Below are 26,527 nucleotides of genomic sequence, written 5' to 3'. Positions count from 1 at the left end.
CCTGACTGAAAGCAATATGACTGGCAGCTTCATACGCTACCCACAGTGCCTTACTCTGGAACTCTCTTAATTTGTTTGTTTGTTTTTGTATTGGGTTTTGTTTTGATTTTTTGGGTTTTTTTTTTTTGTTGTTGTTTTGTTTTTTTCAAGACAGGGTTTCTCTGTGTAGCCTTGGCTGTCCAGGAACTCACTCCCTCAGTAGACCAGGCTGGCCTTGAACTCAGAAATCCGCCTGCCTCTGCCTCCCAAGTGCTGGGATTAAAGGCGTGCACCACCACTGCCAGGCTCTTAATTTGTTTTTTGTCCGGTATTCTGTCACATCAATTGCAACAGTCAATACAGAGAAGTGGGTGGTTACAGAGCTTGTGGTTCAAAGGCTTTCTGGACGTTTTGTGGAAGGAACATGAAGAGTTTGGAACATTTGGCTGGCAAAGTCCTTGGATACTGTACACAGAGCTTAATGGGTCATTTCACTATAAGCTTGGAAGAAAAAACTGTGCTTTGAATCCTAACACTCAGGAGGCAGAGGATCTGTGAATCTCTGAGTTTAAGGCTCCTCTGGTCTACAAGTGAGTCAGGAATTATGAAGGCCTGCTGAACCTAGAAAGGGGGAAATGTTGGGGTTGGTCTGGTGCTGCTATGTATTCAAATGCTAAATTCTGTACCCCAGATCTTAGGGTGAATCCCCACATATATGAGCTTTTGTTGTGCAAAACCTACTTCTCAATTTTTAAAACTATTTGCTATATAAAGGTGATGACACGGGGCTGGCGAGATGGCTCAGTGGTTAAGAGCACCTACTGCTCTTTTGAAGGTCCCGAGTTCAAATCCCAGCAACCACATGGTGGCTCACAACCATCCGTAATGAAATCTGATGCCCTCTTTTGGAGTATCTGAGGACAGCTACAGTGTACTTACATATAATAAATAAATCTTTAAAAAAAAAAAGTGGTGACAGCATGCCAGGCAGTGGTGGCATATGCCTTTAATCCCAGCCCTTAGGAGGCAGAGGCAAGTGGATTTCTGAGTTCAAGGCCAGCCTGGTCTACAGAGTGAGTTCCAGGACAGCCAGGGCTACACAGAGAAACCCTGTCTTGAAAAACCAAACAAAAAAGAGGTTTAGTTCAGAGTAAGAATGAAAGCAAACCTGATGGAGCTGCCATAATGAGGGCAACCAATTACTAGGGAGAATAGAGGGCGGCAGGGTTTGAGTTACCTGGCTGGGGGTTGCAGGTAGGGACCACAAGAAGGAAGAAGAGAGAGGTGAAAAGGAGGAACAAGGAAGAAGATGGAGAGAACTGGTGTCCCTTAGATGTGATGGACCAGGATGCATGCCCAAGTGAAATGCACTCCCATGATGGACTGTTGGAACAGAAGTAACCCAGGCAAGATTTCAAACAGCAAGTACTTGGGTAACCCAGCTAGCAAATAGTCTAGTGAATAGAAATACAGATGCCGGGCATGGTGGCGCACGCCTTTAATCCCAGCACTCGGATGCAGAGGCAGGCGGATTTCTGAGTTCCAGGTCAGCCTGGTCTACAAAGTGAGTTCCAGGACAGCCAGGGAACTGTCTGTGTACAGAGAAACCCTGTCTCAAAAAATAAAACAAAACAAAACAAAAAGAAATATAGATTAGGGGCAAACCCTGAGTAATTGTGCTAGAGCTGATTTTAAAATACATAGAACTCTGCCTCGATTATCGGGGAGTTGGGTGGGTCATATTAATAACGAATAGAGTTTATTAAACTCCATTTATAACTTGTGATACTCCATTTTATTTATTTAATGTGTGTGTGAGAGACAGAGACAGAGTAACAGAGAAAGAGAGAGAGCAAGTGAGTACAGGTGTCCTTAGAACCCAGAGATATCAGATCCCCTGAAGCTAGAATTACAGGTTGGGCTATTAACAGCATGATGGGAATTGTATTCAGGTCCTCTGAAAGGACAGTATATGTATGTTCCTCACCACTGAGCCATCTTGTCAGCCCTCCATCCGATTTTTTGAGACAAGTTCTCTTACTGAATCTGAAATCTACCATTTCAATTACATTGGCTAGCCCTCAAGCCAGTTTATCTCTGCTTTCCCAAGCATTCCACTAGGCCAGGTTTTTACGTGGCTGGTGGGCATCCAAACTCATGCTTGTGTAGAAAGGACTTTGCTGTTTGAAATATCTCCTTAGGCCCCTTATCCATTTTACAACATCTTTTGGTAATAATTACTTTTTGTATAATTCAACAAAAAGTTTTGCCAGGCATTCATGCCATACACTGTTCTGACCTTTGAGGACTAACAATGGAAGAGGCATAGTGATCACTCTCTGCTGGGCTTTGCTCTCCAGTCAGAGGCATGACAAAACAATACCTATATGCTTTATAATACAGTGAGGATGGATAACATGTCCTATGGAAAAAGAAAACAAAGTAAAGTTTTTCTTACTAAAAAATTAAAAGGTAAACATAGGGCAGGAAGAACTTAAAAGGTGAAGGCAAGAGGATCAGAAATTCAAGACTGTCCTCAGCTGCTTCATTGTCAGTTTGAGAGCAGCATAGAACACATGAAATCATGTCTCAAAGATAGATAGATAGATAGATAGATAGATAGATAGATAGATAGATAGATAGATAGATAGATAAAACACGACATCACAGTCTGATCTGTTCAGATAAACTGGTCTCTTTAGAGACCCTTTTGGTGGAGATGCAGAAGACAAGGCCTTCTCTATGTAGACCTGTCTGGCCTGGAATTCCTTTTGTCCACACAGTATATCCTTTTTTCTGCACATCTTGTAAATATTCATTGCAAGGAGTTATTGGTATGTTTCAAGGCCTCCGGCTTCTGTTACACTATCTATACTGGATCCTTATGGGGACTCCTCTCAGACATCCTGTTGTTGCCTTGTGTCCTAGAGATCCTGCAGCTGTAGACCTGCAGGACCAGCCCTTTCATGTGCTCCAGAAGATAGATCATAGATAGGGTAAATATTAGAGTGGACCAACTCAAAGCCCTGGAACTGGGTCTGAGAGGCTGAGTGGATCAGCTTGCCAGTTCACCTGCACCACCTGGGTGAGCTCTCTAGTACTACCTCAGCTAGCTCACCCAGTGGTGTAGCCAGCAAGGAGCATAGTCAGCTCTCCTGCTCTCAAGGCCAGCTCACCCATACCTCCACACCAGGGTCAGCTTTACTGTGCTGCCCATTCGAGGTATAGGGCTTGATCTCCTAAGAGCTGCTTTAGCCTCTCAATTTCAGGAATTACAAGCATGAGTCACCATACTTGGCTCAAAGCCTAAACAGTTTGGACTCTTGTCCAGCACCCTCCCTACCCACATAAATAAAAAAGCAGCTGGAAATGCCTGTATTCTTTTCATATGCAAGTGATGTCAAGCCAAAGAATTTGGCTTGGCTGGTTACCCTCAATTGGAGCTGTCATTCTCCCTCTTACACTGCTGTGACCATATTTGAAGGTGCCCCTCCACTGTGTAGCTTCATTCCAGCCCATCAGCTGCTTTCCAGGCATCCCACTGACTTCTGGTAGCCTTGTCTGGTGCTGCCTGGATATTAGCACTTAGAAATGAGTTCTAAAGTCAGGCTTGGTGGAATATGCCTATAATGCCAGCACTCTGGATGTGGAACAGAACTTTATTGGAGGGGGGCAGAGAGGGCAGGGCAGGCACTGACTCTCTCTAAATGTCTGGCTTGGGCCACCACATTCTTATCTATTTTTAGGACAACATCCTTTCTTTGGCTCCCTGAGAAACTGCTCTTCTTTTTCTGTTCCTAAACTGTTTCCACTCCTACTTTAGACTAAGGCATCTGTACATGGGAAACACAAAGTTTAGGGTTCTAGTTCCCCCCGCCCCCACATAGCTAAAGTCTTGTTATGCTAAATTGCCTTGGCCAAGGAGGTAAAGCTGAATATCAGTAACACAACAAATCTTGCATGTACTGTAGTATTACAAAACAAAACAAAACAAAACAAAACAAAACAACAAAATAAGACATGGTCTCTTATAATCAAGGCTGGTCTTGAACTCACTGTGCAGCAGAGGTTGGTCCTGAATAGATGAGAACTTTGTGTGTGTGTGTGTGTGTGTGTGTGTGTGTGTGTGTGTGTGTTTAGCTTTGGGCCTTGCTATAAAGCTAAGGCTGGCCTAACTTACAGAAGTAGTTCAGCACTACTCTCTCTTTTCATGCGTCTGTGGCTGCGAGAAAATCACAAGTTCCTTGACAATAGATCTTTCTATGGCTACCAGGCTCAGACCTGCTATAATAATGCCCTTTGCATACCTAGTGATAAAGGTATGCTTGGGGAGGTCACTTCAAAGTAGCTTGAAAGCCAAATGAAGAGGCTGAGTGTGGTGACACATGCTTAGTAATTCTAGCACTTCAGAGACCGAGGCATGAGAATGAAAAGTTCAAGGCCAGCTTGGGCTACCTGTCTCAGGAAATGAGAAAACAAACAAGAGCTGATCAATGTAATGAAAAGAATGTTGAATGCGATGACTTAGATTGTCAGAAGACAAAATTAGGGAATAAGAGGGGCTGTGGATGGAACTCGGTTGATAGAGTGCTTGCCCAGCATCTTGAATTCCTAGATTTGATCCCTAGAACCACACAAAACTGGCACGAAACAGTGATCTCAGCACTCAGGATGTAGAGAAGGGACTGTCAGTAACTTTTCAGTCATCCTCAGCTACATAGCAATTTTGAAGACAGCCTAAGCTGTATATGACCCTACTTCAAAATCAAAACACCTAGGTGAAAAATAAGTCTATTTAGGGATGCTGGTGAAAGAGAAAGAAAGGTGAAGAAATAAAGAATTGTTGGGCTGGGGATGTAGCTCTGTAGTGTGTGCCTAACATGCAGACATTAAGCTCTGAGTTCCATCCTCACCAAAAAAACTGCTCTAACCATCCATGTCTCTGTCTTTTGATGGACAAGCATTTTCAGGTGCCAAATGTGAGCATTTTAGAACTGCTGGGACAAAAGTTGGCTGTTGGCTTAGTTGTATGAGAAACTGCCAGTTTTCCAGAGCTCTTGGATCATTTAATCATTTAATATTCCCAACAGTAATCTGTAAATACCTCTTATCCCTTGAGAAACTAAATCAGGAGGGAAAAACTCTTTTAATTCACCCATTTATGACTTTGGGTTTTTTGCCATTTTCTCAGAGAGCTTCATTTCCTTCTGCTATCATCTTCCAGCAGTTCCTACATTCCAAGTCTGCTGATGACAAAGAGCTTAATTTTGTTGGTCAATAATGACATCATTTCACCTTCACTTTTTTTCTTTCTTGATATAGTCTAATGATGTTGTTTCATGTCTTCTTGTTCATGCTGTTATTTTTTTGGGGGAAGTTGGCTCTGTGCATGCCTGCATGTGTGTTTTCCTATACATGTGTATCACATGTGTGAACAGAAACTAGAAGAGGGCACTGACTCTCCTGAAACTGGAGGTTCAGATGGCTGTGCGCTCCCACTGGGTGTTAGGACTACACCCAGTTACTATGAAAGGACAGCATGTGCTTTTATCTGCCAAGGCAGCTCTCCATTACCCTGGACTTTATCCCTGTACTTTATTTTTTGAGACAGTGTCTCTCACAGGATCAGAAGTTCACAGATTTGGCAAGACAAGCATCAAAGATTCTCTTGCCTTTGTCTCCCCAGTGCTAACATTACAGGTGAGCCATCATGCCTATTTTTTTTTTTATTAGAGTGCTGGATCCTAATGAAGTTTCTAGTGCTTGCTTTTTTTCTTTCTTTCTCTTCCCTTTTCCTTCTCCTCTTCCTCTCCCTCCTCCTCCTCCCCCCCCCCTCTCGTTTTCTTCTTTTCTTTTGGTTTTCCAGACAGGGTTTCTTTGTGTAGCCCTGGCTGTCCTGGAACTCACTCTGTAGACCAGGCTGGCCTCAAACTCAGAAATCTGCCTGCCTCTGCCTCCCCAGTGCTGGGATTAAAGGCATGTGCCACCACCATCTGGCATTCTCTTTTCTGAAACAAGGTTTCTCTGTATAGTTCTGGATGTCCTGGAACTTACTCTATAGACCATGTTGGCCTCAAACTCAAAGAGATCTGCCTGTTTCTGTCTCCCAAGTACAGGGATTAAAGGCATGTGTCACCACCTCCCTCTTGTCCTTCTTTGTTTGTTTGTTTGTTTTTTTTTTTTTTCCTTCGAGACAGGGTTTCTCTGTATAGCCCTGGCTGTCCTGGAACTCACTCTGTAGACCAGGCTGGCCTCGAACTCAGAAATCCACCTGCCTCTGCCTCCCGAGTGCTGGGATTAAAGGCGTGCGCCACCACGCCCGGCTCCCTCTTGTCCTTCTTAATTGACTAACTATCTCCCCAGCCCAGAAGCTCTCTGTGGTCATTGTCATCTTCATCATCATTGTGTTCCTTTCAACTTCTTCCTCCCTTTCTTCTCTTTCTTTCTTTCTTTCTTTCTTTCTTTCTTTCTCTCTCTCTCTCTCTCTCTCTCTCTCTCTCTCTCTCTCTTTCTTTTTTTTGTAGTTCAGGCTAATATTGAATTTGCTTTTTTAGTTTTCCTTTATTTTTTACCATACCTGTAGTTAAGTTCACTTTTTGCTATTTGGCCTTGTGCTTACTGGACAAGTGGTCAATCACTAAACGAGTTTTCCTCCTCTTTTGTTGTTGTTTTGCAGTACTAGGAATTACACCTTGGGCCACACACTTTAGTCCAGCACACGACCAAATTCCTAGCTCACTTTTTCTTTTATGTATTTGCTGTATACATGTACACTCATAACTAACTGCATTAGTGTAAAGGTCAAAGGATCATGAGTGTAAATTAGTTATTTCCTTAAACCTCGTGGGTCCTGGGGATCCAACTCAGATTGGCAGTAATGACCTTTATCCACTGAGTATCTCACTAGTGTTTCTGTCTCTCTCTCTCTTTTTATCTTTTTTTTTTTCTTGAGATAGGGCTTCTCTGTGTAGTCCTGGCTGTCCTGGAACTCACTCTGTAGACCAGGCTGGCCTCAAACTCAGAAATCTGCCTGCCTCTGTCCTCCAAGTCCTGGAATTAAAGGTGTGTGCCACCACTGCCAGCATGTTTTTCTCTTAATTAGGGCAAATGTTTGGACTTGGAGCCAAAGATTCCAACAACAGCACTTCACAGGTTTTCTCAAGCTTCCCCACCCCTCTCTCTACTTGCCTACTCTCCTCCAGGACTTCATGTAGCATTGGCTGGCCTCAAACTCACTATATAGTTGAGAATGGTCTCTAACTCTTGAGCTATGATGACCAGGGTAGGGTATCACATTTAATTAGCTCTTCTTGTTTTACTTTATTTTGAGGCAGTCTCATGTAGCTCAGGTTAACTGACAGTTCACCATGGAGAAGGGGATGATCTTGAATTCCTGATCCTTCTGCCTCTACCTTCCAAGTGGTGAGATTACAAACTTGAGCTACATGCCTGGCTTTATGGCTTTAATGACTTCAAAGGAAATGAAGAGCCACCCCTTAAGAGTGGTTATTAATGGAAAGCCTAAATATATGCAGGTAAAGGGTGTACACATAAACAGCCCTGGTTGGAGCTGGAATTTAGCTCCATGGTGGGTATATGTATTATACAGAAGACTCTAGGTTCAATTTCCATCAGTAAAAACAAAGTACTTCCAGTGAATGCGTATTACAGAATTTACTTAACCATTCTAAAAAAAAAAAAAATTCAGTGTTGTATTACAAATTGTTTCTGTCGGCTGGAGAGATGGCTCAGCAGGTTAAGAACACTGACTGCTCTTCTGAAGGTCCAGAGTTCAAATCCCAACAACTACATGGTGGCTCACTGCCACCCATAATGAGATCTGATGGCCTCTTCTGGTGGGTCTGAAGTCAGCCACCGTGTACTTACATATAATAATAAATAAATCTAAAAAAAAAAAAAGCTAAGAATATCTGCAGATACTATCTAAATTTTATAGTTGAGATTTCCCTCACTCTATTGTAAACCCCTTCTCTAAAGTTTTCATGAGTAAAGATTTTATCTATATTATGTTTATTCGTGAGTGCCTAAATGTGTGTGCCCCACCTGTGCTGAGGTTAAGAAGGAGGCCATAAGAAGGTGTCTGGTCTCCTGGAGTTGGAGTTACAGGCAGTTGTGCACTTCCTGTTGTGGGTGGTGGGAATGAAACCCAGATTCTCTGGAAATGCTCTTAACCACCAAGCCAACACTCTAGACCCTGGCTTTGTTTGCATTGTTTCTTTGGTTTTTTGTTTTTGAAACAGAATTTCGCTATGCAGTATTGGCTGTTCTAGAACTTGCACGTGAACCAGGTTAGGCTAAACTCAGAGTTCCTCTGTCTCTTGAGTGCTAAGATCTTAATACTTCGGAACATGTGTATCTGCTGACCTTCTAAGCCACACTCTTTCTATTAAACCATAGTTGAGACTAATGAGCAGCCCCAGAAGCTTGACAGAAACAGAGTTTGTTTCCTGCCAAACGCACCAGATAGAGATCCTACATGCTCCAGGTGTGTGGCAATACTTTCAGTATGTACACAAAACCCTAAACCACCCTTGTGAGATGCTGTTCCATCTCCAACAGCAAATGCTGCAGTGTGAAGCTGACAAGAGGATCACAGACTCAAAGGTGAGGCTGGTTATAGCTCTGTAAAGGATGGTGATAGGCATACCCCTGTGTCTCATCATTTGTCCAGTGAAATGGCTGGCTAGCTAGCTAGGAACACTTAACAATGATGTAGATATTCAACATGGAAAAGGATTAGAAACATGGTTGACCATACTAATGCTTTAAAATGACTTATCAGTTTACCCTGTGACTAGAATAAATTCTTATTCCCTTGAGGGGTGAGAGTTGCTTTGTGTTGACAAACTACTATACTAACATTATTTGATATCACATCACACATATGCTCATTTTTTTCTAATCTTTTCTAATCTTCTCTGTATCATTCCAATTTTAGTATATGTGCTGCTAAAGCGAGCACATATGTTCACTTTTTATGTTTTATTTTTTTTAAAGATTTATTTATGAGTACACTGTAGTTGTGTTGAGACACACCGGAAGAGGGCATCAGATCTCATTTGTAAGCCACAATGTGGTTGCTGGGAATTGAACTCAGGACCTCTGGAAAAGCAGTCAGAGCTCTTAACCACTGAGCCATTTCTCCAGTCCCAGGTGTTCACTTTTTTTTTTTTTTTTTTTGGTTTTTCGAGACAGGGTTTCTCTACAGCCCTGGCTGTCCTAGAACTCACTCTGTAGACCAGGCTGGCCTCAAACTCAGAATTTCACCTGCCTCTGCCTAGCAAGTGCTGGGATTAAAGGTATGCACCACCATGCCCGGTCACGTATTCACTTTTTATAAAATGATTTTTTGTTTCTTTTTAATTTTAATTTTATTAACACTACACTTACTGCTGCGTGCTTGAATGTTATGTTGAAATCAGAGGACGCCAGGCTATGGTGGCGTACGCCTTTAATCCCAGAATTTGTGAGCCAGAGGCAGGGGAATTTCTGAGTTCAAGGTCAGCCTGACAGCCTGGTCTACAGAGCGAGTTGCAGGACAGCCAGGGCTACACAGAGAAACCCTGTCTCAAACCGCCCCCCCCCCCAAAAAAAAGTAATCAGAGGACAACTTCCAAGAGTTAGTTCTCACCTACTGCTATTAGGTCTCAGAGACCGAAATAAGCCTGTCAAGTTTAAGAGACAAATACTTCTACGCACTGAGCTGCCAATTCTCTAGATATCAGATTATTTCTTCTAAGTGTAATTACTGCTTAAGAACAATCCAATTCCCCACTCCCCCTTTTTGTCCAAATTTTAAAATACACTGCTAAGTTACTTTCACGAAGAAATTCCCCACTATTACCTTCGATACCTGCTTTTAAAAAAGATAACGAAAAAAATGTCAATTGGATAGGGGCATCGCTCAGCAACAGAATGGTGTGGTTTGTATGCCCAAGGTCTAAGATTATATCGACAGCAAGAACAAAACAAAACAGGGCTGGAGAGATGGCTCAGTGGTTAAGAGCACCGACTGCCCTTCCGAAGTCTTGAATTCAAATCCCAGCAACCACATGGTGGCTCACAAACATCCGTAATGAGATCTGATGCCCTCTTCTGGTCTGTCTGAAGACAGCTACAGTGTACTTAGATATAATAATAAATAAATCTTAAAAAAAAAAAAGAACAAGACAAAGCAAAATCCTAAAGAAGAGGTGACTCTAATATACTTACCAGTGAGAAGCTGGATATGAGGGGCAGAAGGAGAAAAACTGTCAAGAAGCTATGCCTTGGCTCAGGAAACGCCAAAATATAGCGAGTAAGGGTGAATTTACTTTGGACAGGTGAGTGAAAAACCTTGGACTCTAAACTAATTTCTGTCACTCTGTGATCTTCTTTGTTTCTAGGTCTCAATTTTGTGAGATTCAGGTACGTTTGTCTCATGTTTTAAATTTTACACGATTTTAAGAACAGGCTTCCAGCTTCCACAGCGCTTGTAACCCATTTGCTGCGGAACGAATGGAATCTCCAACACCAACTAGTCGCGCGCAGACACTTCCGGTTGGCGGAACAAAGAGTCTGAAGTACTCGAGCCTCACTTCCGTGTGACGAAAGCTACGCGGAGAAGTCGGACCTTAGGCCGCAGACCCATGACTTGCCAATGCGATATTGCTCATGCGCCCTACACCAGCGAGGTGGGCGGGGCCCCGGAGGGGGCGGGGTCGGCCCTGACTTGTCTCGCGGTTACTGGGCGTGCGGGAGCGCGCGAGGTTCGTGGGCGGTTCTGGGCGGGCCCTCACCTGATATCTCTGGAAGGCTCCGCCGAGTGTCAAGTTTTCGAGGTCGTCTCAGGTGAGGTGGTCGTGCCGGAAGTAGTTGTGCCTCGCGCCTGGGTGTTGAAAGAAAGCTGCGGGAGGAGCTTTAGTCATTCAAGGGGGCGCGGCACCAGTAGGAGCTCTTCGCGGCCCCCGCAGCAGCCATGGCGAAAGGCAGAGTGGCTGATCGATCGCCCACCGAAATGTTGCACTCGACCCCAGCCGGGGACCGGGCAGTGAGGACCCAGGGTTCCGCCGCGCCTGGCAGCAAAGATCATCTGAACGGTGAGTGGACCTGCGGGACGGGGCTGAGGCTGCCCTAAAGATTAGGACCCCGTGGTGCAGGTCGCAGGGAAAGAGGGACCTTTCAGCACCGAAGCATCTCAGCAAGAGAGTCCTGTACTTGGCGGGGAACCCAGCATGACAGAGGGCTAGACTCCTCCTAGTTAGTTTTTTCTCAATAGACTTTAGTCAAAGGAAGCGGTGACCCCGACTTGTGACACCAAATAGACCGGTTCGTTATCCAGGCCACCCAGACAGGTATTTGAGAGACTTGAGCTTTCGTTGTATTGTTTTACAGATGAACATACTGAGGACTATGCAGCTCCATGACTTGTGTAGAGTCACAGAGCCACACTAAGGTTGTGATTAAGAGCAAAGACTTGCCCTTCCAGGTGCCACTTGAAAGTGTCAGATTCTAGCCGGTGGTAGTTGTAGTTGCGCGTCCTTTTAATCCAGTTCTCCGGAGACAGACAAGTTCCAGGTTACACAGAGAAAACCCTGCCTCGAAAAAAACACAACATTTTCAGCTCTTGTGTTTCCATTTAACCTGGTTTGTAACTTAAAAAAAAAAAATTGTTTGATTTGTTTTCAAGCTAAGTAGCCCTGGTTGTATTGGAGGACCTTGCTCTGTAGATTAGACTGGCCTCTAAGGCAAAGAATGGCTTCCTTCAGCCTCCCAAGTACTTGGATCCAAGGCGTGCAGGCGTACACTACCGCCTTGTTTTTTTTTTTGTTTTTTTTGTTTTTTTTTTTTTTGGTCTTTCAAGACAGGGTTTCTCTGTATAGCCCTGGCTGTCCTGGAACTCACTCTGTAGATCAGGCTGGCCTCGAACTCAGAAATCGTCTGCCTCTGCCTCTCAAGTGCTGAGATTAAAGGCGTGTGCCACCACTGCACGGCCTTCGCCTTGTACTTTTTTTTTTTTTAATTTATTTATTACATGTAAGTACACAGTAGCTGTCTTCAGACACACCAGAAGAGGGTATCAGATCACGTTACAGATGCTTGTGAACCACCATGTGGTTGCTGGGATTTGAACTCTGGACCTTTGGAAGAGCAGTCGGGTGCTCTTACCCACTGAGCCATCTCACCAGCCCCCTCCCTGCCTTCTACTTTTTAAAAGACCTTGTTTGGTTCTGTAGGTCAAGCTGATTTGGAACTCAGAGATCCACCAGCCTTAGTTTTCTCAAGTACTTGGATTAAAGGAGTAGACCACCTGCAGAGATGGATTTGTAACTTTTAAAAAGTATCTGAGCTGGGCGTGGTGGCACACACGCCTTTAATCCCAGGGGATTTCTGAGTTCGAGGCCAGCCTGGTCTACAAAGTGAGTTCCAGAACAGCCAGGGCTATACAGAGAAACCCTGTCTCAAAATAACCAAAAAAGAAAAAGTATCTGAATTTTAAAACGAGAATAGTTATTTGCTTGGTTGATGCAAGGGTGTAAACAAAACAGTTCACCTAAACATAGCTTCTGTGGAGTGGTGGCCTGCCTCTATTATTCTGGAGGCAGAGGAAGGTGGCTCTCTATTGAGTTCTAGGTCAGCCTGGTCTACAAGAGTATCAGGACAGCCAGGTATGTTACAAGGAGAAACCCTGTCTCAAAGCAAACCAACTAAAACCCAAAACAATAACAAAAAACACCCAACGAAGTAACTAAGGAATACGGGGACTCATTCATAAATTGTTTTAGTCTCGTACACTAACCTGAAATTTCTTGGCTCTGTATAGTTTTAAGGGGAAAATATAAGCTCTTTGATTTTGTAATGGCTTAACATTATTCATTGCTTTTCAGCAACTGTAATGATTTCATCCTTTTACGTGCCTTTGAAGCTCAAACATCTGAAGTGATTAGAACAAATAGCCATTAAATTGTTTGCAGCTCACTCACACTGCTGTCTTCCATTGCTACTAATGGCCAAAATGGTGGTCTTGTAAGAAGAATATGTAGTGGAGAGGCAGGTCAGATGGTTAGCTGGAAAGCCTAAGCAAGCACACTGCTGTTCTTGGAGAAAACCTGGTTCAGTTCCCAACATGCACATGTCTGCTTATCTGTAACTCCAGTTTCAGGGTACCTAGGGCCATCTTTTGGATGACTTGCACTCACTCCCACCCCCACACAAATTGTACATGCAGGGAGATACATATAGGGAGATAAGTCCTTTGATTACATTTTTGAGTTATAGGTCAGCCTTGTCTACATGAAACCATCTCAAAAGCCAGAAAACCTAGAGGTACAATATGGTTAATTATTTTTTTGAGGTTCTAGCTATTTATCTATGATTCTTACTGTGTTTCACTAACTTAACTTGAACTTAACTCTGTGGACCAGGCTGGCCTCAGATCTACCTGCTTCTGCCTCCTGAGTGCTAAAGCTGTATATAGAAGTTAGAAAAAAGGTGTGTCCAAGAGACAAACATTGAAGATGACAATGAGTGGAAACAATTAAATCTGGTAACATTTTTTTTTGTTGTTGTTCCTTTGTTTTTATTTTGTTTTTTTTGAGACAGTGTTTCTCTGTGTAGCCCTGGCTGTCCTGGAACTCACTTTGTAGACCAGGCTGGCCTCAAACTCAGAAATCCACCTGCCTCAGCTTCCCAAGTGCTGGCTGGGTTTAAAGGCTTGCGCCACCACCCCTGGCTTAATCTGTTAACACTTAACAAAAAGATAAGACAAGGAAGTTGATTTTTGTAAACAGATCTTGGACAGGGGGAGTTCACTAGTAGGAGTTAATGGGGAAAATGTAGAATTCAAGTCTTGAAAGAACTTACTAATCATTTAGGAGAGTGTTCTGACAGGATTACTGTTTGTCACTGATAGTTCATAGTGAAATAGGAAAAGTATATGGACTTGTAGGATGATGAAGCATGATTCTTTCTCAAGCAGTATGTTTGACCTGGGCGAAAGGTAGAAAGGCAGACAGCGAGATAAGTACAATATTTATTCCTCAATAATATTAATGAGTATGGTGATAATAGAAAGACTTAAAGCTAATGCATTTCAAGTGCAGGCATGGCGGCTACAAGAGCTAAAAAGCACACCTGTCTAATGTATACACAGTACAAATTCACATGGAAATTATAAAAAGCCTTGCAATTCAGTGGATTACATGCTAGCATTTAGGTTTAAGAGAATTGTGCAGTAGTATTACGAGTCATAATCATCAACACTGTCTACTGTATACTTTTCTTTCAGAAAAGCCTTGTGCAGAAGCTGGATCAGCAAGAACATCACTCCTTATACTGGTGTCCATTTTTTCATGTGCAGCTTTTGTTATGTTTTTGGTATATAAAAATTTTCCTCAGCTTAGTGAGTAAGTATACCACAAAAGAAACTGAAAATGTCTAGATATTTTAGAGATGCTATGAGTTAAAAGCTACATTTCCTTTAACAACACAACTGTTAGGGTGCTTGTGTACAGCTCCTATCCATGGAGCAAGTCCATAAGCACTGTCTGCTTCAGATTTCCTAGGTGACTTCCTTCTTCCCTTCCTAACCATGGTTTTTACTGTGATTCTCTTCTTTTTGATTTAAGTTCCTGGTTTCACCAAGAATGACCTTGAATTTGTAGTTCTGTCTTTGAGGTCTGAGGACAGGTGTGTCCACCCTCCCAGCTTATGTTAAGCAGGCAGATAAACCTCCGTCCTTGTCCTTCCTTTCTTTAATAGGATGGGGCGAGGGCTGGAGAGTTGGCTTAGCAGTTAAGAGCACTTCTGCTCTTCTAATGGTCAATTCCCAGCTCCTTCATGGTGACTCACAACCATCTGTAATAGGATCCAATGCCCTCTTCTGGTGTGTCTGAAGTCAGTGACAATGTATTAATATACATGAAATAAATCTAAAAGGGGGGGGGTAGGAAGATAGTGGTGGTTTAATTTCACCACTCCAGGGGCAGTGGTGGAGGTAGGTGTGTCCCTGAGTTGAGACTAACCTGGTCTACAGAGGAAAGGCCAATAGTCCACATCCAAGGATTGCCTTGACTTTTTTGGGGGAAAAGCTTTCATAGAACTAGTTTCCTAGTTAAAAGTTCTTTTACCAGAGTTTGGCAGCACACACCTTTAATCCAGCATTCCTCTGAATTGAAGCCCTATCTCTCGCCACTGCTAGATATGAAAGAGCTTAGACCATGGCTCAAGAGACCACCCCACCACCACCACCTACTGCCCCTTAGCCCTTCCCACATCCTCCATCCAGTAGTCACCTCTTCCTTACAATGCACAGGATACTTGGCAGGCATGATGGTGCATGACTTTGATCCCAGCACTTGGGATGCAGAGACAGGTGGATCTCTGAGTTTCAGGCTACCCTAGTCTAAAGAGTTCTAAGACAACCAGGGCTGTTACATAGAGAAACCCTTTCTTGAAAAAAAGAAAAAAAATTCAGCTGTGTGAGACTAAAACCAGTGAGGTCTATGTAAGGAATTCCAAGCCAGCCAAGTCTACATGATGGATCTGTCTCAAACGAGGGGAAGAGAAGGAAGGGCAGCCTTCCTGCATCTGACCTAGGATGTGTTTCTGCTGTAAAAAAGTGATGTCAAAAAGTTTCTAATTCTCATTATAAATGATTATTGACTTTAATTTAGAAAAATTACCCAAAATAATGTTAAATATGTTTTTAATATGTTAATATGGTTAATTTCTTAATGCTTAATTTACAATTTAAGGCAATATTAAAAGATTATTTAATTTTTGATTTGTATTATTTTGAACTTTAATTTTGTTTGCTTAGACTGTTGAGACTAAAAAATGAATTTGTCCTTATTACAAATTAATTGCATTGCATCGTTTTGACTTTGATTTTTATCATGGGACTCTTGTTTTTAAAATTTTTTACATCATTATTTTTCTTTAGGGAAGAGAGGGTGAATATGAAGGTTCCGAGAGATATGGATGACGCCAAGGCTCTAGGAAAAGTTCTCTCCAAATATAAGGATACCTTTTATGTACAAGTATTGGTTGCTTATTTTGCTACATATATTTTGTATCCTTTTATCTGAAAAATGTTTTCTAGTTTATTGAAGAAAAGCTTCCAGAGGTCTACTGTTTAGTTAGAAGTGATGGCTGTTTTTTTCCAAATGTTAATGCGGGGCAGTGAGATGGTTTCAGGTGATGGCGCCTGTGGCAAGCTAAGCATGGTGGCCTGGGTTTGATGCCTAGGATCACATGGTAGAAGGAGAGAACCTGCCCCTAAAAGTTGTCCTCTGATTTCCACATGTCACTCATGCCCTTACACATACACACCCAAGTAAGTTATTTACTTTATTTAATATTTAAAATAAATAAAATGGGGTTTGTTTTTTTCAACACAGGGTCTCACAGTGTAGCTTTTGCCAGCCTGGAAGTCTAGTTCTTCAGCTCTCAAACATTATAACTCATTTAATGCCAGGCAGCACTCCAGAGGCAGAGTTGAGTGTTTCTCTGAGTTCAAGGCTAGCCTGTTTCACAGAGGAAAACAGTCACATATAACCCAGGCTGCTCTTAAGCTTGCTATGTGGCCAGTAATGACAATGAACCCCTGGTCATTTGAATCTACCACATAGATGTTATAGGTGCTGGGAATTGAACCCAAGTCCTCTGGAAGAACAGCCAGTACTCACACTGAGCCATCTCTCCAGCTCATAATTTTTTTTTTTGGCTATAATTTTTAAAGTTTTGTATTCTAGTACTAAGTTCATGTCTTAAAACGTAAGTATTAAGAAAGCATTACTAAGCTGGAACACTGGGAAAATGATGGGGGGGAGCACAGCATAGTTAATTGGCCAGGCTTCATTAGTAATTAGTGGGTTTTCACCTTAGCACTAGGGAGGCTGAGGCAGGTGGATATCTGAGTTTGAGTCTAAACTGGTCTACAAAGAAAGTAACAGGCCAGCCAGGGGGCTACAAAATGAGACTCTGTCTCAAAACTAAACAAAAACAAACACAAACAAACAAACAAACAAAAAATCCAACAACACCAAAAAACTAAAAACAACACCCCCCCCCAAAAAAAAAAAAAAACCAAAGAGACATTACTGAAGACTTTTTTCTGACTGAGCCATCCATTTTGTCTCTGCCTGGTGCCTGTTGGGGGCTCTCTAGCATAATCTTACCAATGTTGTATTTATTTGCTTACTGTACTTTGTATCATTTGTTAATGGGTATCTAGCTTGGAGCTAGAGGCATTCTGGCTGACAACTTACGTACTTTTTAGACTTTTGAGTATGGTTTTACTTTATCGTTTACTGCGAGTTAGTATTGCTAATCCTCCAAACAGAATAGCCAGGATCTCCACAATACACAGCTTGTTTTGGTGCAGCTATGATACCACAAGAAGAAAAGCCCACCTGACCTCATGAGGCAGGCTTCAGTCCAACACAAAGGAGTACTGCACACAATTATTCTGAGGTTATTAACGCAACTTCTGTATTGTCATTTTCTTTGAATGTCAACTCCATCTTGTATAAGTTCCACTTCATTATGTTTTAATCCTTAACTTATAAGTTAACAGTTTGCAAACATTTGCTATCCCAGGTTCCATATTCCTCAGTATACTCTCCGGGTTCCTTTATCCCTTCCCACTTGCCTTATTCCTTGTTTGTTTGGTAAGTATGTGACATGAGTTTGGAGATGTGAAAACAAGTAGAGCATTGGGGATGGTAATGGCAGTCTAGCTCCGCCAGGCAGTCTCATGTTCGTTCATCAGCTTTCAAGACGGTGATGTTAGTGTGTTTCTGTTAAGTCCTGTTAGAGCTCTGAAGAGCTTGGGTTCCTAGAATGAGGGCACTATAGACTTACTTGCAGTTTATAGCCTTTCTTTCCTGTTGTATTTTGCAGGTCAGATGAACTTAAGATTGTGGGTGGACACAGTGAGTCCTTGGTCTGGGAATAGTGTCCATACATAGCTATAGTAGGGTATGGGAACGGCTCCTTATTTATTCTTAAGCTAAAGGCAGCAGTAATTACTGGGTATGGTCAAAAGTTGAATCACAAGTGCTAATTGATTTTAACGATCTTGTTTGAGTTAGTTTGAGAAAGGACTAGGTAGATCAAATGGGTTTTATTCTCTAAGTAAGACGTATCACATGGACGCCCTTGCCTAGCTCTAAGGGATAAGTAAATGCACAGACAGGAGTGAGATGGGAACGTACAGGGTGCATGTGACTTCTTGTTTTCCAGTGCTCCGGACTTGGTGCCTCATTCTGCTACATGCTCTCCTACTTAGTTGGAAGACCCGTTGTATACAAATACCTAACAGAGAAGGCAGTGAAATGGTCACAGCAGGTAGCTATAAACTATAGTTTGTTTCTTTGTGGCTCTTTGGTTTAATCATCATTTAAAAAAAATAATGTTATAAGAAAAATTTAAAAACATTTATTTGAGAATTTTATATAGTGTATTTTGATTATATTCATATGTCTTATTTTAGTATTTTGTTACAGGTCTCACTTTGTAGCTCTGGCTGGCCTAGAACTGTTTGTAGATCAGGCTAGCCTGGCTCTTCCTCTAGAGTGAAGATATAAAGGTTTGAGCCACCACTCCAACAAGAGTTTATTTTAAAACATGTGATGGTTAGTTTTAATCGATGACTCGACAGAGTACACAGAGTAGAATAACCTGAGATACTCAGTGAGAAGTAGTCTACATTGGGTTGATCGTGGGCTTTTCTTAGTTGGGTTAATTGAGATGGGAAGACGCACCCTGAAAGTGGTCAGCATCATTTCAGGGACTGGTCCTGAGCTGAATGAGCAACCTAAGCACTAGGCATTGATTAATTTATTACTGTCTTCTCTCTTTTTTTCGAGACAGGGTTTCTCTGTGTAGCCCTGGCTGTCCTGGAACTCACTTTGTAGACCAGGCTGGCCTTGAACTCAGAAATCCGCCTGCCTCTGCCTCCCAAGTGCTGGGATTAAAGGCGTGCGCCACCACCGCCCGGCCTGTCTTCTCTTGACAGTGTGTACAATTCAACCCAAATCTGATTTTCCTCTCCCCAGTTCCTTTTTTTTAAAGATTTATTTATAGAGTACACTGTCACTGTCTTCAGTCATACACAGCAGAAGAGGGCATCGGATCTCATCACGGGTGGCTGTGAGCCTCCTGTGGGTGCTGGAATGTGAGAGCAGGTTCCCTGGAAGAGCATCAGGCGTTCTTGACAACCAAGCTCTTGCTCTAACCCCACTGATTTTAAAATTTTTTTGAAATGATTATCCTAGTTGGATTTTTTTTTAAAGTGTATGTATATGAGTATACTGTCTCTGTCTTGACACACCTGAAGAGGGCATTGGATCCCATTACAGATGGTTGTGAGCCACCATGTGGCTGCTCAGAATTGAACTCAGGACTTCTGGAAGAGCAGTCACTGTTCTTAAATGCTGAGCCATTTCTTCAGCCTCTGATTTTACTTTTTTGAGACAGGGTGTCATGTAGCCTCTGCTGAACTTGAATTTAAGCTCCTCCTGTCTCCAACTTAGGACTCTGCCTGCCTCTGCCTACTGAGTGCTGGGATTAAAGGCGTGCACCACCACGCCCAGCAGCATTTTACTTTTCTTTCTTTCTTTTTTTTTTTTTTTAAAGATTTATTATTACACAGAAGTACATTGTAGCTGTCCTCAGATGCACCAGAAAAGGGTGTCAGATCTCATTACGGGTGGTTGTGAGCCACCATGTGGTTGCTGCTGGTATTTGAACTTAGGACCTTCGGAAGAGCAGTCAGTGCTCTTACCCACTGAGCCATCTCGCCAGCCCCTTCATTTTACTTTTAAATCATAATGGGGAGAGTTCTAATTTTATAAAGACCAGAAGAAATAATTACATCTCAGGAAATACAGAGATCATGCCTCCTTGTTTTAGAGAAGAATGTTTTATATTCCACTTGAGTTTGTGATCAGCTAGTTGTAAAACGTCTGAGATCTCTGGCTAGACTTTTAGTTTAGACTTTCAATCTCTGCCCTTTCTGTTACCTGCGTAGCATTAGATTTACATACAGTTTGCCTTTGGAATGGCTGTTTTGTAAAAGTGGTTTTGCTAGTTATGCAGAAATACAAGTAATCAGTATTTAGCCTCGCCATCTCCCCAGCCCCTAATCTTTGGTCTTATGTGGTAAGCAAAAGCTTTACCATCGAGCTACATCCCCAGAAAACACATTGTTTCTCCTTGGGTAAATTGTGATGTGTCTGGGGCAAGAATTTAAGGTATTTTATATTAAACAACTTATTTTGAAGATTGGTCTTAACTAATACTGGCTTTTTTGCTTATAACAGGTAGAGCGTCACAGAGAACATCTTATTAACTACATTATATTTTTGAGGATCACACCGTTTCTTCCTAATTGGTTTATTAATATTACATCTCCTGTGATAAATGTACCATTGAAAGTGTTTTTTATTGGCACTTTTCTAGGTAAGACCTCTTACTCTCGTTGTGTGCATGGCCAACTGTCCAGCTGGCCTAGATTGCCTGCTGTTTGCAAAATCACCAGTACCATATATAACTCTTGGGCACAAAGCCTGGCCTAGATACATAGCTTGTTCAGTGTGTTGTAATATGTTACCTCTCCAAAGAATGAGCACTCTGTACTAGAAATTATTTTAATAATGTGAGATTAAGCAGAACCCCCTCATCTTTGTTTGTTTAATACTAGTGTTCACGTGGGTGTGGGTGGTAAGTGGGGACTTGCATGTCAAGCAGCCTGCATCACCCCCCGTATTCTTAGCCCAAGGAGAATATTTTCCCACCCCAACTCTGGCCCAGCAGCCCTTTCTTCCTTTGACAATGTGAGCCAGTTAGATCAGAGATGACAGGATCTCAAGGCCATGAGCTTTGTTGGCTGAAAGCTCTTCTCACGCACCTGGACTGCATGCTAGCACCCTGGTGAGCATCCCAGGCCAAGCTCCAGCAGTCCTCTGGTCTTTAAGGGGATTGGCTAGTGATGACAAGTAACTGACCAAAGATCACTTACAAAATACTTCTCTGCTGCAGACTTTACTGTGTCCCCATGCAGGACTTGTTAACTCCACGATCTATCTCTCTGAACAGAAGAAAACATTTAGTTTTTGGTTTTGAACTTCTTTGAGTTCTAATCACATATTAAGTCCAATTTATTAGGGGAAACAAGATCAACACACATCAAGAAATTGATACTAGATTTGAAATTAATAAGTGGATATAACATAATTTAAGGGGTTGAGTGCTTGCCTACTTACCATGTACAAAGCTCTGGGCTTGATACCCAGAACCACAAAAAATTTTTCAAATTAATTTTGTAAATTTTGCCTTTCTTTAAGAAGACTGGTGTTTTTCTTTTCATTTTAAATTGCTTGGATTCAGCTTGCAGGTTTTTTTATATATTGAATATTTACTAAAGTTTAATGTTTGTGAGGGTTTGTTTTTTTGTGTGTGTGTGGCTTGTTTTTGTTTGGTTGTTTTTTTTTTTTTTTAATTTTAATTTTATTTTTTCGACCGGGTTTCTCTGTGTAACCCTGGCTGTCCTGGAACTCACTCTGTAGACCAGGCTGGCCTTGAACTCAGAAATCCGCCTGTCTCTGCCTCCCAAGTGCTGGGATCAAAGGCGTGCACCACCATACCCGGCTTGACTTGCTTTTTTTTAAAGTACTTTTTTATTTTATGTGCATTGGTGTTTTGCCTGCGTGTGTGTTGGATCCCCTAGAACTAGAGTTACAGGTGGTTGTGAGCTGCTGTGTGGGTGTTGGGAATTGAACCAAGGTCCTCTGGAAGACCTGCTGGTGCTCTTAACTGCTGAGCCATCTTTGCAGCCCCAAGACTAACTTGCTATGTAGACCAGGCTGGCCTCAAATTCACAGAGATTCTCCTGCCTCTGCCTCCCAAGTTCTGAGATTAGAAGTGGAGGCTCACACCTGTCTGTAACTCTAGATCTGATGACCTCTTCTGGCACTGGGTACACACGGTACACTTACATACACTTGTCACAAAACATGCAAACATGAAAAAATGGTGGCTTTTCTTTTCGTGACAGGCTGCCACTGCTCCTCACTCTCTCACTGTTGTCTTGTTTTTTGTTCTAGGTGTTGCACCTCCTTCTTTTGTAGCAATCAAGGCAGGAACAACTCTGCATCAGCTTACAACAGCAGGGGAAGCTGTTTCCTGGAGCTCGGTATTTATTCTGATGGTTTTGGCCCTTCTTTCTATCCTGCCAGCCATCTTCCAAAAACAACTAAAGCAGAAGTTTGAGTGAAAAGACATGGCTTTTCCTTTACCACCGCCATCACTCCTGCCACCACCACTGTCATCTCAGGATTAGCAGGTGTATTCATGTTACGTTTGGACATCACCTCTTCAGTCACTGAAAGAAGGACTTGTAAAGTAAAATAGCCCATGAGAGAGAATGCACATATGGGAGAACAGAAGTTGGGGCCCTATGAGAAGTGCTGTCACCTGCACCTGACCTGTGAGAGTCACTGTTCCAGGGTTAGCTCTGAGACATCACTCATTGTCTTGGTTTGGAATTCTTACTCTAAATGATTCATTTGAAGTGTTTTCCTCTTACATCTGACTAATGACTAAAATCGTGAACTCAGGTACAGTGGAACATACTTAAAACTCCAGCTGCCCGGGAGGCTAAGGCTAGCTGTGAAAGTCACAAGACACCCTGTATTAAAGTAAAATAAGGAACAGTGAAGATAAAATAAAATAAAAATTCAGAGCACAAACCAAATACTTGAAGCAAAAATGAGTTTTCATTTTCTTTCTCTTTTCAGACAGCACTTTCCATAGGCCAGTGTATGTAGCAATGATGGGTTATTTAAGTTTTCCTTGGAAATTTGTATCATGGATTAGTCCAATAATTTGAATTCTGGCCAGTCTGTTTTCATCCTTTTTTCTAGGTTTTGCAGTATTTCCACCATACATATAGAAAAGGAGAATTATATATCTGTATCATATTGGTGTTGATAATGTATATTAAGATAATGATATTTTGTTACAGTGTCTTTATTATCTCAAAGGGGGTTCTAAAGTAAATACTCAAAGCATATACTTTTTAGACATTATTTTATACTGAAACAACTGACAGTAGGTAGGACATTACTGATTAAATCTAGTTTATTTGTTCCAATGACTGTAAAATTTGCCTCATAGATTGTCTGGTCATTAAAGAATGTATTGTAATTACCTTTCATGCATGATACATCTGCGATTGCTCTGTTGCCTTTCCTCTGATGACCTCCTTGGGGCAGCACTTGATTGGTACACTTTGCCAACTGTAAAGCTTCTACTTTCTCACCTTGACATGGTGACTGGTGTCTCCCATTTCTTGGAGCCTCCCTTTGGCTGCTTTTGTTCCCTGCCAGGACAGACCCATGTAAAGCACTAAGATCTCCGTTGGTATGTTGAACACTTGCTTTAGTGGAGTGGGAGTCCTTGTGTCTTCAAAGTCTGATCATCTCAAAGCCTGTTTCTCCTGCAAAGTGTGGACTAATCCTTCTCTGTCGCAGTATTAATGTTACAAATACAAGGAAGATAATACTGATCAATATTGTATCTGTCTTCTGTCCTTTTGTGTTAAATTGTTATGTTGTCTTATTGACCAGAGACTGAGTGATAAAGCTTTTATTATTTTTACAAATGAGTTAAACACATAGATGTTTAGGACAAAGTCTACTAATATTTATGTGATATTATTTATGTGATATATATATATCATTGAAGTCAGTCATGTAACATGCTTGTAATTCCATGACTTGGGAAGTAGAGTTTCATGTTTAACTTTGGCTACATAGTGAGTTTGATGCAACAATCTGGGCTATATAAGAACCTGTCTCAAAAAATACATGTATATATTAATTCATACAAATTTTCAGCAGGCCTCTAAAGCTCACATTTTGGAGAAGCACTGCTGTTTCTTTGGGTTGTTATGGTGCTTACTCTATGCTGAGAGTGTTCTCTCCATCCTCTAGTGCATGGACTCTTTCCCTTTGCTATGTTTTTTCCTATACTCAACAGGAGCTACCACTTTAGTTGGATGTTTTCTTCTCCCAGTAGAGAGTAACCATTGTGTTAACATTTTACCCTTGGCTGTCAAGAAAGAACTTGGACCAAGCATTGTGACTAATTAATGCCCAGTGCTTGGAAGGCCGAAGCAGAAGGATAAGGAGCTTGTGGACAGCTTGCGTTGCCTGAGGCCTTGTCTCAGGCAAAAAAATCTCAGCAGTAGATTGTACCCCACAATCACCTGTATGCCACCTGTGTTCATTGAGCACAGACTTGATATAATGACAAATGTAAGTCGTCCAAGATTGAAACACTCCCTATCTTCGGTGCCAGAGATCCCAGGGCCTTGCACCCTAGGATTTAAGCCTGACCACAGCCATAAGAGATTTCCTAGTAATCCCAACAAAACATCCTATTGTAATGGAAAGGCAAGCAGGCTAACTAGGCATACACTGACAAAGACAGTTTCCTTCTTAGTTACGACTATTTATTTCCTGGAGCTTTGTTACTTTGAATCTAATATATCCATGATCTTAATAAATGTAAACTAGCTGGGTGGTGATTTTTTTTAATTACCATTTTTTATGAAGCCTTTTATTTCTTAGAACTATATGTAAGTCTATTAGAAGTGTTTCAAAATAAGATTAAAGATCAGTATATGGGGTGCTGGAGAGATGGGTCAGTGGTTAAGACCACCACTGCTCTTCCAGAGGACCCAGGTTCATTTCCCAGCACCCACATGGCAGCTCACACTTGTCTGTAACTCCAGTTCCAGGGTTTCTGATACCCTCACATACATGTAATGAACATAAATAAAAACACATTTCATATTTTAAAAACCGAAGATAATTTTCCCACCAATGATGTTTGAGTGATCCAGTTTCCCTGGTTAGTAGCTATGTTCATAGTAGACCAAAATGGAAGCAACCCAGATGTCCTTCAGTGAATGAGTTTTTAAAATTAAAGCAAAGTTTAAAAAAAGTTCAGTGTAGTGGTACATTTAGAATCCCAGCCCTCAAGAGATAGAGGTAAAAGGAATAGAAGTTCAAGGCTAGCCTGAGCTACATAATAAAACCCTGTCTCCCAAACCAACAGAAAAAAAATCTGGTGTCTCTCCTCTCTCGGTTTGAGCTACAGCTCAGTAGTAAAGCTTTTCTACCATATCTCAGACTTCTAGGTTAACCTCTGTGGGGAAAACACAAAGAGTAGGACTAAAGAGACCTACTCTTTGGCATGGGGATATTTACCTGAAATACTAGATTGTGGCTAGAGAGACAAACACATTCAAGGCCTGCCTAGGCTAATAGTGAGAACCTGTCTCAAAAACACACACAGGGCTGGAGAGGTGGCTTTTCCTCAGATAACCATAATCTCTTTAAGAATGGAAACATGGCCCATGACTAGTAAGGTTGGTCTGATTTCCACAAACTCATGTCTGAAGAAAAGGAAGAGTATCAGGGACTGTGGTTCCGTAGTTAGTGTGCGTGTCTTGTGTGTATTGTGCCACCCTAAGTTCAATCCCCAGCCATGCAGCAAGAGAAAGAGTAAAGGTGTCAGGTGGCGGTGGTTTGCAGGATAGTAAATGGTGAGGGTAGCCAGTTTGTACCCAGTGACATAAGGGAGAAACTGGGTCTGGAAACCTGAAGCCTGCTAGCATTGCAAAGCCCAGGTTGTCAGTGTTCTACACTCACAGAAGTGCTGTTGAAAGCACTCCGTGTGGGAAGCCAGAGATCTGAATTGAATCAGTGATGGTGAGTTCCTGTCCTCAAGACTCCAGGTTTGCTTCTTTTAAATAAAGGTTTGGTGAATGCCTACAAGGTTTGTGTTGTGGCTTTTAAATTGACCACAGGTAACATACAGTCACTGGTAGTATTGTAATGGGACAGTCTGGTCTGGAGTTGATTTTGAGCTGCTAGCTGTATCCCAGATCTATTAAGCAACAAAGGACATAAGGAAGCAATTTTAGGTGTTTTTACAAGTATATCAAAGTTGGAGGAATTTCTCATAGGTTAAGAGGACCAAGGTTTGATTCTCAGGACCAACATGGCCCCATAACAGATTGTAACTTTTACAGAATCTAATGGCCTTTTCCAACCTTCGTGGGTACCAGGCACCCATGTAATGCACATACATACATGAAGGCAAACACACACATAAAATAAATCTTTAAGTCCTTATGGCCCTCTGGAGAGAGCTCAACACTCAAGATGGATTTTTTTTGGGGGGGGGGTGTGTTCGAGACAGGGTTTCTCTGTGTAGCTTTGGCCTTCATGGAACTCATTCTGTAGACCAGGCTGGCCTCAAACTCAGAAGTCTGCCTGCCTCTGCCTCCAGAGTGCTGGGATCAAAGGTGTGCGTCACCACGCCCAGCTCAAGATGGATTGTTGCTCGGCATGAATACTAGAGTTTGGATTCCAGTACCCATGTCCTCCAAACACCTATGACTTCAGCTCCAAGGGGCACATAGAGACAAAAAAACTCAATTTTTGTTTTAAAATTTAAAAAGATGGTATGA

General features: G+C 42.0%; 1 protein-coding gene across 2 annotated transcripts; it reads left to right on the top strand.

Moving 5' to 3' along the window:
- Nucleotides 1–10,235: 10,235 nt before the first annotated feature.
- Nucleotides 10,236–25,825, top strand: Tmem41b (transmembrane protein 41B). Of its 2 annotated transcripts, XM_030242499.1 has the most exons (8): nt 10,236–10,322; nt 10,453–11,078; nt 14,267–14,384; nt 15,923–16,051; nt 17,558–17,651; nt 18,226–18,330; nt 20,307–20,445; nt 22,089–25,825. In XM_030242499.1, exons 2-8 carry the CDS (start codon nt 10,958–10,960, stop codon nt 22,256–22,258), a joined length of 876 nt encoding a protein of 291 aa, XP_030098359.1. In that variant the 5' UTR covers nt 10,236–10,322; nt 10,453–10,957; the 3' UTR covers nt 22,259–25,825. The 2 variants fall into 2 exon arrangements, with proteins under 2 accessions (XP_030098359.1, NP_705745.3); NM_153525.5 differs by lacking the exon at nt 10,236–10,322 and having other exon boundaries at nt 10,810–11,078; nt 22,089–24,853.
- The last annotated feature ends 702 nt before the right edge of the window (nt 25,826–26,527 follow it).

The sequence above is a fragment of the Mus musculus genome, chromosome 7, assembly GCF_000001635.26.
Source record: "Mus musculus strain C57BL/6J chromosome 7, GRCm38.p6 C57BL/6J".
In the NCBI taxonomy this organism is placed as follows: domain Eukaryota; kingdom Metazoa; phylum Chordata; class Mammalia; order Rodentia; family Muridae; genus Mus; species Mus musculus.
This window is presented reverse-complemented; position numbering and strand designations above follow the sequence as displayed.